The sequence below is a fragment of the Trematomus bernacchii genome, unplaced genomic scaffold (genome assembly GCF_902827165.1).
Source record: "Trematomus bernacchii unplaced genomic scaffold, fTreBer1.1, whole genome shotgun sequence".
NCBI classification, from domain to species: Eukaryota; Metazoa; Chordata; class Actinopteri; order Perciformes; family Nototheniidae; genus Trematomus; species Trematomus bernacchii.
The window spans coordinates 2,193,969-2,205,975 of record NW_022987609.1 but is presented as its reverse complement, the minus strand read 5'-3'; the positions used below and the strand labels follow the sequence as shown (position 1 = coordinate 2,205,975).

General features: G+C 38.9%; 1 protein-coding gene across 1 annotated transcript; it reads left to right on the top strand.

Annotated features, from left to right (window-relative positions):
- The first annotated feature begins 220 nt into the window (after positions 1–220).
- pip4k2ca (phosphatidylinositol-5-phosphate 4-kinase, type II, gamma a) lies at positions 221–10,622 on the top strand. The gene is made up of 10 exons (XM_034131915.1): positions 221–644; positions 1,727–1,824; positions 2,034–2,130; positions 2,372–2,521; positions 5,450–5,596; positions 6,096–6,134; positions 6,246–6,359; positions 7,082–7,343; positions 8,533–8,636; positions 10,134–10,622. The coding sequence occupies exons 1-10, from the start codon at positions 486–488 to the stop codon at positions 10,212–10,214; spliced, it is 1,251 nt and encodes a 416-aa protein (XP_033987806.1). The 5' UTR covers positions 221–485; the 3' UTR covers positions 10,215–10,622.
- Positions 10,623–12,007: the final 1,385 nt, after the last annotated feature.

Genomic DNA, 12,007 nt, shown 5'->3' with positions numbered 1-12,007 from the left:
TGTTTGTTGTAATTTCACACATTTTATTTGATTAAAAGATTAGTACAACTGAAGTTAGGTACGAAGTGATGAGGTAACAGAATTAAAGGGGTGATAAATCCGACTGACCTCTCTTACTTGAAAGCACCATGCAACTTTGCCAGAACCGCCCACTTTAGGTCACCTGACGCACTTATATCGATTCTACTGGTTCTTGGCACCTTTCAATCACAAACTCACCACGTGGTTGATAATAACATGGGTGGGCTCGAGAGGGCGGTGGTGAACTGTCAGCAGCAGCAATGATTTGGGAAATAATATAGTCACGCATTAATTAAGTTAAGTAATGATTCATCTCGCCAGGTTTTGAAAAATAGGACAGTGTAAAAGAACCGAAGCTCGACAGGTGACCTTTGGTTGTTTTGTGGCCGGGGAGGAGACGTTAGCTAGAGCCGTTAGCTCGTTTAGCTTCCAGGAAGACGGACGAGAAGAGCCCGTCTGCGGTCATGGCTGCCCTCGGTAACTCCGGAGCTATTTCCAGTCCCATGGTGGTCTTGGCTCCGAAGACTAAAACGAAAAAGAAACATTTCGTACAGCAGAAGGTGAAGGTGTTTCGAGCCAGCGACCCCGTCCTGAGCGTCTTCATGTGGGGCGTCAATCACTCGGTGAGTCGCTGGAAGCTAATGCTAACATATCTCTGCCATGTAAACGTAGCTTAGCTTAATTAGCAGTTAGCTAACTTTACCAACATCTGTGAGATTCTGTGACCCTAGAAGATCATCTGTGGTTAAACAATCTGATGCTTTGACTAATTATTGACAGGTGGGTTCATTAGGATCTAGTGACAGACTTGTAAACAGCTGTTCAGGATGGGAGAAGTTCTCTTTTCTTGTACTTAAGTAAGTGTAGTGTAGGAATTCTCTGTTACCAGTAATTCTACTCAAGAAAAGTAGAAAAGTATTGGCAGCTAAATAAACTTTAAGTACCAAAAGTAAAAGTACTCATTATGCAGATTGGCCCATTTCAGAATAATATGTATGATATGTTTTGATTATAATTATTGATCATTAAAGTGTTATCAAAGCTGGTAAAGGTGCAGCTAGTTTGAATGACTTTGTATACTGCAGGGTAGCTGGTGAATTTACTCCAGATGTAACTAAAGTCTGATTTAAGTATTGATTTATATTTCACATTATTAATCAAAATCTGTAAAAGTAACTAAAGGTATTAAATAAAGGGTGGTGGAGTAAAATTACACGAGTTACCTTTGAATTGTTCTGGGGTAGAAGTACAAAGTAACACAACATTTAAATACTCAAGTACAGTTCTAGAGTAAATGTACTTAGTTACTTTACACCACTGTAGCTGTTGTTACACAACAAACATCAACAAAAGTGTATTGGGTCACAGCTACACAGCTATTAAAATGTTATGGAAATACGGTGGACTCTGGTAGCAGCTACCAACAATCATTGTATGGCCATACTGAAAGATTTAGTGTACTCTGTCGTTGAATTTGAGAAGGAAATAATGTAGTATAACTAGTCAGTGCAGTAATGTATATCCTATTACTTGAAGTACAAGTACTCAAAGATCTGAACAAGTTTAAAGTGACCCTCTCAGGCATATGAATGGCGATGGTTTTGTAGCCTAACATTTAGTGTCATGAATCCCAGTCAATGCAGCATCATAAATCATGTTTAAAAATAAACAAATGCTAACATTGTTGTTACCTTCTTTCTTTCAGATCAATGATCTTAACCAGGTGCCTGTTCCCGTCATGTTGCTGCCTGACGACTTTAAAGCAAACACTAAGATCAAAGTCAACAACCACCTCTTTAACAAGTAAGACAGAAGCCAATAATGAATTTGTTGAAATGTGAATACTTGCACCTAAAATAAAATGTAACTGACAATGTCTATAGGCTAACCTGCAGAGGAACATAAACATATGAAAGAATCCTGACGTCTGTGTGCTGTCTGCTATAAAAAAGTTTTTGTTATTTTGTGTTCAGCCACCCCTTCTCACTTTCTTACGTCTTCTCATTTTGCAGAGAAAATCTACCAGGACATTTCAAATTCAAAGAGTACTGTCCTCAGGTCTTCCGAAATCTTAGGGAGCGGTTTGGTATTGAGGATCTGGATTATCAGGTATGTCAAGTAATATTCAGTATCTGATGAGACTTCTTTGTCCTATAGGGATGTATCTACTAACTGTTTTTAAATTGTCTTTATTATGTATTTATAGCACCCGTTTTTAGATGTTTTATGTAAAGTGCTTTAAAATGCCTTGTTTGTCTAAAATATCCTATACAAACAAACTTTTTAACATATTAAAAATTGAGTTAAAACTAAAAGGCTAATTTCTACTCTTAACTGTGTGCTTGTCTAGGTTTCGTTGACCCGCAGCCCCCCGGTGAGGAGTGTAGACGATCAGGGAGAGGGTCTGCTCCTCAACTCCTACGACCGGACGCTGGTCATCAAGCAGATCTCCAGCGAGGATGTGGCAGACATGCACAACATCCTGTCTGAGTACCACCAGGTAAGGTCTTGGTCGTTGAAGGAAAATTCTCTATGTTCTACCCAGCATTATGTCAATGTGCCGCTCAATACTTTCTTACTCCCATACCCCGTCTTATTAGTTCTTACTGAGGACTTACTGTAAAACATTAGTGTTACAAATATACAGTTTAATGTAGGTCCAGGGCAATGTGTACAATTCATTTGATTATCTCAAAATCTTGTTTTGGTAAAACATGGAAAATGTTAAGAGGAACTTTACACCGTATTCAGCAAGAAGCTAGTCACTTCTGTAAATGCCCGTCTGTATTTGAGACAAGTCTCTCCACAGCTTAATGTTTTTACAGGAAACCCTCAAATAGCACTCTGCTAGCTTTTTCAAGTCGGGCGGAGTAATGTCTCTAAATGCTGAATAATCTCTTAAATTGTTCATGTACTGGGAGATTGTGTTATTATGGATAATTGTATTATATTCTGGAAAACCAACTGCTGGCAAAGAGCTGGGTCATTTCAGTTTCAGTTGCATCTGCATCTTGAATCTGAATCCTTCCTTCCATCTACCTGTTCATTCAGTTTGCCCCTTACTCATCCATTCAAGGTTATTCCTGTCAGTTTCCAGACTTGATACCATCACACACAGATCCTGGATCACTTACATCCTGTCTGCTTTACTGAACTGTGTGTTAAGCTTCCCCCACTGCGTCCTACTTACAGAATGTTCTCTTTAACCTTTGTTTGGACCTTTTTTGAGGCATGAAAAAACAAAGAGCTCCTAAAATTAGCACTTCCTGGGGGGATTTGTTTTATTTTTCTGCCTCATGGTGAGGGACGTCGACCCAAATGTGGTGCAGTGAGTAGGCAGACCGCTACATATTCAAACTGAGAAGAGAAAACATCTGTCGTGCTGAATTGCCCTTGATCAAGACCCTAAATGTAAACCTCCCTTAGGGGAAACTGAATGATAACGCAGGCAAAACAAAACCCTCATCATCAAGGTTACAGCACTGCGCAGCGTAGGGAACAAACAGTTCTATAGTTGTTGATCTACTAAAGATATGCAAATGTTCATATCAACACATCTATGTTCATGTAAATATTATAGTACGTTTGTAGGAGAGATACGAGGAAGGTGACACACTTTCCCCTCTATTTTGTTTGTTTCTATAAAGGCTTATTATACATTTGCGGCCCAGTCTGGTATCAGTGCTCATGCTTGTTTGGCCGAGTCGTGAGGGGACTTCAGAACTCGGACCACTTAGTAAACTTTTCGCTGCTTTGAGTTTGATAGGAATGTGTAGCCTGTGGTTACGCAGCCTACACAGAACGGGGAGGAAGATGAGGAAAAATGGCAGCTCTGTTTTCAGAGTGGTTTTTTTTAATGCACTTGAATGAACTCATTGTTATCCGAGGCATTACACAGTTTCCCTCTTTCATCATGACCGTTTGTTTATTGTGTCACTTTTCCAGTCAACATTTAGTTTTTAGGGAACATGTTTTGCGTGTTAAAGAACTGTAGATTTAATGATTATTCTTTTTAGAAATGTTTGTTTTGTCAGCTGCAAAATAACCTAATATTGACATTTTGTACTCGAGCATTAGGGCAAGCACGACGGCTTTGCTGTTAAAGGCTTTATCAATATTTTGCTTTCAGTCATTATTTGGATGAATTTTCCGGGGGGTTCGGATCCTCGTCACCTTTTTCATACCTGATGAGTTTGCATCCCTGAAACCAGGATTCATTCTTTGACGTCCTGCCCAGTGTGTTTCATGGGACACTGAATGAGGTCACTGTGAAGAAAGTCTATTTTAACTGACTGAGCACGGCTCAAAGTCTAACCTGGATACACTCAGTAATTGCTCTGCTTTTAAAGTGACCTTTAAATATGGAAAGATGAAGACTGTAGGCCTTTTTAAGACTCTTGTGGTAATCGTTCAGCTGCAAATCTGTCTTCATTTTTTACAATATTTGTATTAGAATTTTTAAACAACATAAAATGCAGTCTTATACATTAATACAGGGGGTCCGTGGGGTCTTAAAACGTATTAAAAGTTGATGAATCAATTTAGCGAAAATTAAGGCTATTAAAAAGTATTAAACGGCGTTTTCCAAGGTATTACATTTTGTAGCTTGTTTTCAATAAGTATATAAATCGTCCAAAGAGGTTGTATTCTACAATCTGCCTGAATGTAATCATTGCGTAGGTGTGTAGTGTGATTCTGTGTAGTTTATTTATGGCATCCCGTTGGATTTGACGTCATCTGAACAGGACATCGCACGCTCACTGCTTGATAGCGCGCGAAGGTCCGTTTACGCCGGTTGTTAAACAACATCGTTATGGGGAAATGCAAGTTTGCGTCCAAATGGTTGGAAGATATGGAGGAAGGACAATCAATACTGTATATAGTAAATGTGAGGTAAAGTGTGTCGCCAAGGTAACCGGTTAGAACTCAAAGTGGTGATGAGGTCTTAAAATGTATGGAAAGGGTCTTAAAAAAGGTCTTAAAAGGTATTACATTTGACTTCAGGATTCCTGCATATACCCTGTAATATGTTACACTTAACAACACAGGTTTGCGGCATTCTCTCGCAGAAAAAAAAAACAACCAAAAAATAAAAAGGCTAAAAGTTTAAGTTTCATCTGTACAACAAATGGGAATCTATTACAAAGTGAAGTATAATAACTGTTAAAGACTCAAAATATGACACGCTTATAAAAAAAGAAAAAGTCTACAAGCTCTGAAACTGCATTGTTACTGCAATAAGTTTTCCATTCGATCATCAGTTAAATCGAAATGTTAACATGATCAGTAAATGGTGTCCATAAACTCTCATTACATGCTGTTTAGCCTTTAATATGTTAATCTGTCTTCTGCTATTTTTATGTCTAAATTACAAACGTGTTCCACTTTTCGAGCTGCCATGCGAAAACCCTTTGTTCCCTCTCTGCAGCACATAGTGAAGTGTCACGGCAGCACGCTGCTGCCTCAGTTCCTCGGGATGTACCGTGTGAGCGTGGACAGCGAGGAGACGTACCTGATCGTCATGAGGAACATGTTCAGCCACAGACTGCTGGTGCACAGGAAGTACGACCTGAAGGTGAGGAGGAACTACTCAGCACTGCTCAAATAAATCATGAAGTTATACATTATAGTCAATAAATACGGTTTTCTCTGAAATGGTCCTGAGATGCACATGTTTAGCTAATTTAGACCTTTTGCCTTTAGCACAGAAGTGGCTTTGTACTGCTCCTCAATTTACCATTTGTGCGATAAACGGAAGAAGAATGACTTCAGGGAATTTTTCTAAAAGAGTATCCGTATATAAATGCACTCTAAAATGTTACAATCGTTTCTTTCATTTTAAAATTCAATTTATTTCTCAATAAAAGAACGTACATATCCATTTATTTGGATAATTAGACAAGCAATTTGTTGTATGATAACTATACTGAAAGCAGCACCACTGATTACCCTTAAGTATCTGTTTACTTTTTGCAAGTAATGTCGTTGTCACGTTTTCAAAAATGCTATCACATATTTTCCTAAAGTCTTAGTTCAGTTCCTGAATCTCAATATTCACACATTTGTTTTTTCAGGGCTCTCTGGTGGCTCGTGAAGCAAGTGACAAAGAAAGGGTAAAATAGCAATCCTAATTCTTCATTTGTAATATCCTAATGGGGCCAGCTGTCTCCTCCTTACGTCCCTTATGTCCTGCTAAAGATGTTTTTTTTTTTTTATTCCTAAAGGGAAAAGAGCTCCCGACCTTCAAGGACATGGACTTCAGGAACAACATGCAGAAGGTGTATGTGACCGATGAGCAGAAGGAGAAGTTCATGGAGAAACTCAACAGAGATGTGGAGGTAGGTGACTCAATGAGACACTTCTCTGTTGTTGCACCGCTCCGCCACACAGAGGCACCATCAGCACGTCAGGGACGCGCCAAGGCTGTGATGCCATTTTAGCAGCGTGTGGGATTCATTTAAATCTCAGAACATACACCTAGGTCATTCAAATTGATAGATTAATCTGCTACTTTTTTGATCATTCTTTAAGTATCTATTTTCTTCGACAAAATGCTAAAATGTAACCGGTTGCCGCATCTCAAATGTAAACATCACAGAATATAAACTAGAAAATCGAAGTCTCAGGGCACTGGGAATTTGTCTTTGTAGTGCATCAAAACGACATCAACTGAAAACATACACACATCAAGAGCAGCAGGATCTAGCAGAGGAGGCCGGCCCTTCTATAATAGTGAAAAATGAAAGGGTTGTGCATGTACAAGGCATTTCATTCAATATCCCCAGATTTTCCTTTAGTGCAAGTTGATATATAAATACAAATGTTCCTACAAATTGTTGTTTTTGTTTTAGTAAAGGTTAAAAACTAAAGATATTTCAGTTTTGGTAGGTTGGGTTAGGGGGATTTTCCCTCTAGAGACAACCAATCCAAACATTTTTGAATGACTCTTCTGTGGATTCATTTAGATCTGGTTAACAGTTCAGCACTATTTTACCGTGCGTCTTTCCCTCACAGTAAATACATTTTCTCTGTAAGCTTCTTAACAAATATCCCTCTTCAGTTCCTGGCGCGGCTGAAGATCATGGACTACAGCCTGCTGCTCGGGATCCACGATGTGGGTCGAGCTGAACGTGATGAAGAGGAGGGCGAGGAGGTGTCCAACGAGGAAGATCCAGACGCAGAGAACGGCCTTGCGGGGGCCGCGGTGGGGTCGTATGGCACCTCTCCAGAGGGCATCGCTGGGTACATGTCCTGCTGCAAACCTCTGGGGCCCGGGGAGTTCGACCCCTACGTGGACGTGTACGCCATCGGGAACTGCCCAGGTGAACAAAGGCTCAGGCCACGCAATACCATTATTTAAGACTGAGATTACATTGTAATGTTTTAGGTAGGATGCACTGATTAGACATTTCCTCTTTCCTAAATCATTATTTGATTGATTTATTATTTCTTCTCAAAGTATCTCCTGAAACTCAATACCAGTCCAATAAAAGTGCTTTATTTTTCCCATATTTTAAATCTGTTCAGCACGTCCTAACTTCTTTTTCATGTTTATGTAGGTTAACATGCTGTAGAGCAGGGGTCCGCGACTTCATTTAATGTGGCCTGCAAGAGCTTGCAAAGAATATAATACGTTTATTATACGGTTACATGCCACTTTACAGAAGCACGTTGCCCATAAACTACATGTCCCACAATGCATCTCGTTTTGTGACATGCACACTGAAGAGACTTGCAATTATTTGCCCTGGACTTCTGCTTTCAGACGTAGTTAGTTATTACCCTATCTGGTAATAATCCAATTCAGAGGCAATAATGTAATATAATACATTATTTTATATATATATATATATATATTGTATATTTATATATTGTATATTTATATAGTTACAACCGGCCCCTTTGAGTGCAACCATAATGCTAATGTGGCCCGCGATGAAATTGAGTTTGACACCCCTGCTGTAGAGATAAGAAATATTAGTCAGAGAGTATATAATAATGATTATTGTGAGATTTTCCTGCCTCCTGCCTCCAGCTCCTGAAATGTGATCATTTGCGGCCTTTTCTCTGTTTTACATTTCTTTAAATGGAAAATATTTTAGATGTTGGCCGGTTAAAGAGCTATTTTCTTAGTTTTATAGGAATATGTATATTTTAAGATGTCGCCTTTTTTTTCACAATTTTCAAATATTGTAGAGACATAAAGTTTAAACAATGAATTAAGAAAACAACCAGCAAATAAATCCATAGATGCAGTGTGTCCAAACCCTGAATCTGTCATTCCAAAATGATCTCCTGAAGTTTCTATACGTCTCCATGTTGTCTTTTCATCTCCACTTTCACCATCTAGATTCATCTGGAAAATAATAAGGATATATCTTTTATAGGCTTTGATATTCATTTCTTACCCGGGAGCTTTCATCTGGATGAGTGTTTTCTGTCACAGTACTGTACTGTACTGTCGATGCAGCCAATGTAAAAACCCTGATTGTTCTCTGCCTTTCATCTCAGGAGCCCCTCAGAGGGAAGTGTACTTCATGGGCCTGATCGACGTCCTCACTCAGTACGACGCCAAGAAGAAAGCCGCTCATGCAGCAAAAACTGTCAAACACGGGGTGAGTGGCACGGGAGAGGAGGAAGAAGGGTCCAAGGTTCAAAGCTTTACTGTCATATGCATTGTAGCCAGTGGCGTTTTTATATGTACAAAACTGGTGGGGCACAAAAAACTTAGATGTCTATATATAAGCTTCTGCAGTGACGTGCAGTGAGGTTCATGGCTGGTGAGGCACTGGCACTGACTCTTCAGGTTTACAAATATTATATTTTGACCTAAACCAAAATATAATATTATTTTCAAAAGCTTTTTTTGTCTGATGCTTCGATTAATTTTAAACAGACAGTTCAACAAAAGGATACCCAAAAAATGTAATTTTATCATTTAAATATTGAATTGTTCTCTCTTAGCAAAATCCCATTTTCAAAAAATTGCGGTCTTACCTTGACTTGAAGATGAAGTCCATTTGCCTATCCTTCTGGACAAAAAATTCTATAACTTTTTTTGTAAAAGTCCTCCTTATCTTCTTGTAGTTTCAAAAGTCTATCATAAATCTAATCGATAGATTTATGATTCGAAAATTATAAAAGTAGGGTAGACATGTGGATATTATCCGGCTGAACAAAACGTGCATTTATCTAACAGGTACGTTTCCCACAGATCTTATTTCGAGCTATTTTCTAAAATCCTATGGAGAAACCTCATTGCTTTTTTGCAGCTTACTTCCTGGTTTTAGGACGCGTCACTGCAGCTCTCTCGTCTCCTCTTCACACACCACACTTTTCGCGGCACACGTACTTACAGCCAATCAGCTCTGAATGATGTGAGATGACGTATGGTGGGGATGGCAGCTCTGTGCCCCTATGGTCTTTTTTTTTGCCACACACATTACATTGAAAAATACTCTGAGCATGCGCAGTGTAGTTTTTACAGTCACCGTTCACTTTGACAGTGAGAGGGTGGGGCATGATCAGGTTTTGTCCCACATGGTTCAAAACGGCACTGTAGACACTAATTAGAAGAACACAGACTAAAACAGCAATGTACAGACGAATCAGATGATTAAACATGACCTTAAAATATATTTTATATATTTTTTTTTATTTCTTTTTTTGCATCTCTTTGCATTTTTTGTAATCATTATGTGTAATACTTTCTGCTGACACTAGGTGGGGCTGTGCCCCACCTGCCCCTAATGACCAGTCGCCACTGATTGTAGCTACAGTGTAGTTATGGCAAGAAGAAACAGAGTATAAATACAATAGTGCAAGATTATGTTGCAAGACCAATGTGCAAGTGCAGGAGAAGTCAAATGTATGTAGGATAAAATACAATAAGCTAAATGTTGCAAGTGTCCAAGTACATGTAGGAGTCTATATGCATGCAAGGTAGAATCAGATAAACAAGAACATAATGTAAAATGAAATTCTGTACAGTGGAATAATACTGCTTGTAGGAATAGATACATTTGTGCTGTCGGGTTATTCTAAAAACTCTGTACACAGATGATGTTGATGACCTTTCCCTTTTCTCTCCATCCTCCCTCTCTTTGTTGCAGGCCGGCGCTGAAATCTCCACAGTCCACCCCGAGCAGTACGCCAAAAGATTTCGCGACTTCATCTCCAACATCTTTGCGTAACACTCGGCTCCGAACGCTGCCATCTATTTTACCCTTCGACCAAAACAAAATAGTACGCACACACAGATCGTTGTTTCTGAGGATCTGAGGCGGGACTACTTACATTTGTAGCAACATAATGTACTACTTCTGATGCATATATTTATTTTTAAGATTTAAGATGCAGTTCTTATAGATATTAAGCACTCTTTAACGGTTTAACTCTGGAGCATTAGGGTACACGGAAATAAACTGCTGTTGATCAGTGTTAGACCACGTCAGTGCGAGATCAAATATTTAGTTTTCTTCTTTGTCACTTCTCTCTGGGTACCCAGGCCTGATATACACTTAAAGTAAGAGTTTGACATGTTAAGATCATAGCCTATTTACTTTTTTTGCCAAAAGTTGAATGAAAAGATTGAAACTGCTTTCATGTTTAAGGTTCCTTGTGTCGTTCTTCACCTCTAGTAGCAGTCAAACAGTCATTTCTCTATGAGTTGGTCACAATTTTTGACAAATGTGCACCCTGTACACAGTGCCAATGAAACCCACTACTCCACTGACCTATAGGTGCCCCAAACCCAGTTAAAAAGACTGCTAGAAAGGGAACATGGATTTTAACATACATAAAGACTTTACAAATATGTTTATGAGGAGGGAAAAGTATTACACATTTGCATTTAGGAATGTGTTTTTCACATGATGTAAACAAAACTTTTGTTTGTTCACAAGAAAACTCCACAAGGGACCTTTTTAATGTGAAGCTATTCAAGGATGAGCAGATGCTTAGCTTAGCTTAGCTTAGCTTAGCTTAGCTTAGCTTAGCTTAGCTTAGCTTAGCTTAGCTTAGCTTAGCTTAGCTTAGCTTAGCTTAGCTTAGCTTAGCTTAGCTTAGCATAAAGACTGGAAACGGAGGGAAAGGCTAGCCTGGCTCTGTAGAAAGGTAACGACATCCTCCATCCAGCACCTCTAAAGAAGCCAATTAATGCGCACAACTTGTCATTTTGTTCAAACAAATGAGGAATAACACGTCTATAAGTGCAAGGAGCTGTTTGTCAGGGTTTGTTTTCTTTAAACGGAGCCCTGCTAGCTGTTTCCTGTCTTTATGCTAAGCTAAGCAAACCGGCTTATCGCGTTAGCCTTTTATTGGCTTTAGTATCCTCTCATCTAACTCTGGGTAAAAAAAGTGCCTAAAAAGTGAAACTATTCCTTTTAATCCTAGAATAATAATGACATGATGATCGGTGTTAAAACTATAATGGTAGTCTATATTCTACAGTTGGAGCGTAATATTATTTATCTATTGATGCGGGCCATTTGAATGTTTAGAGTGCCAAATGTGTGGGATCAAAGCTTTGTCCTAATGGGATTTGCACCTTGCATACAATTAAATTAACTCTGTTGTGACAGAGCAGAATCGCAATTAAAATGGATCATGTATGATTTTCCTCAAGATATTTACTAAATTTAAAAGAAAATGTACAGAACAGCCTTGTAAATTGAAATGTGTGGTATTTAATAGAGAGCACATTAAATCATTTGACTTGTAAACATGTTGGACAGCGCCTCTTAGCTACAGGAGCCTGTTAAGAGCCTGGGGGGGGTGGTTTAGGATTAGCCTTTTTTTAATAAAATACCTTCGTGTGTAGACATCAAAACACTTCCTGAAATGAGCCCATCATTCTGTACGGACTCCTTTATGAACGTGGTGTTGTGGCAAATGTGAATCATTGTGATGGATTTAGACAAAGATAGCAATAGGATCTACTGTCTGTGTATTGTAACATTTGACATTTAGTGATAACTAGAGTACT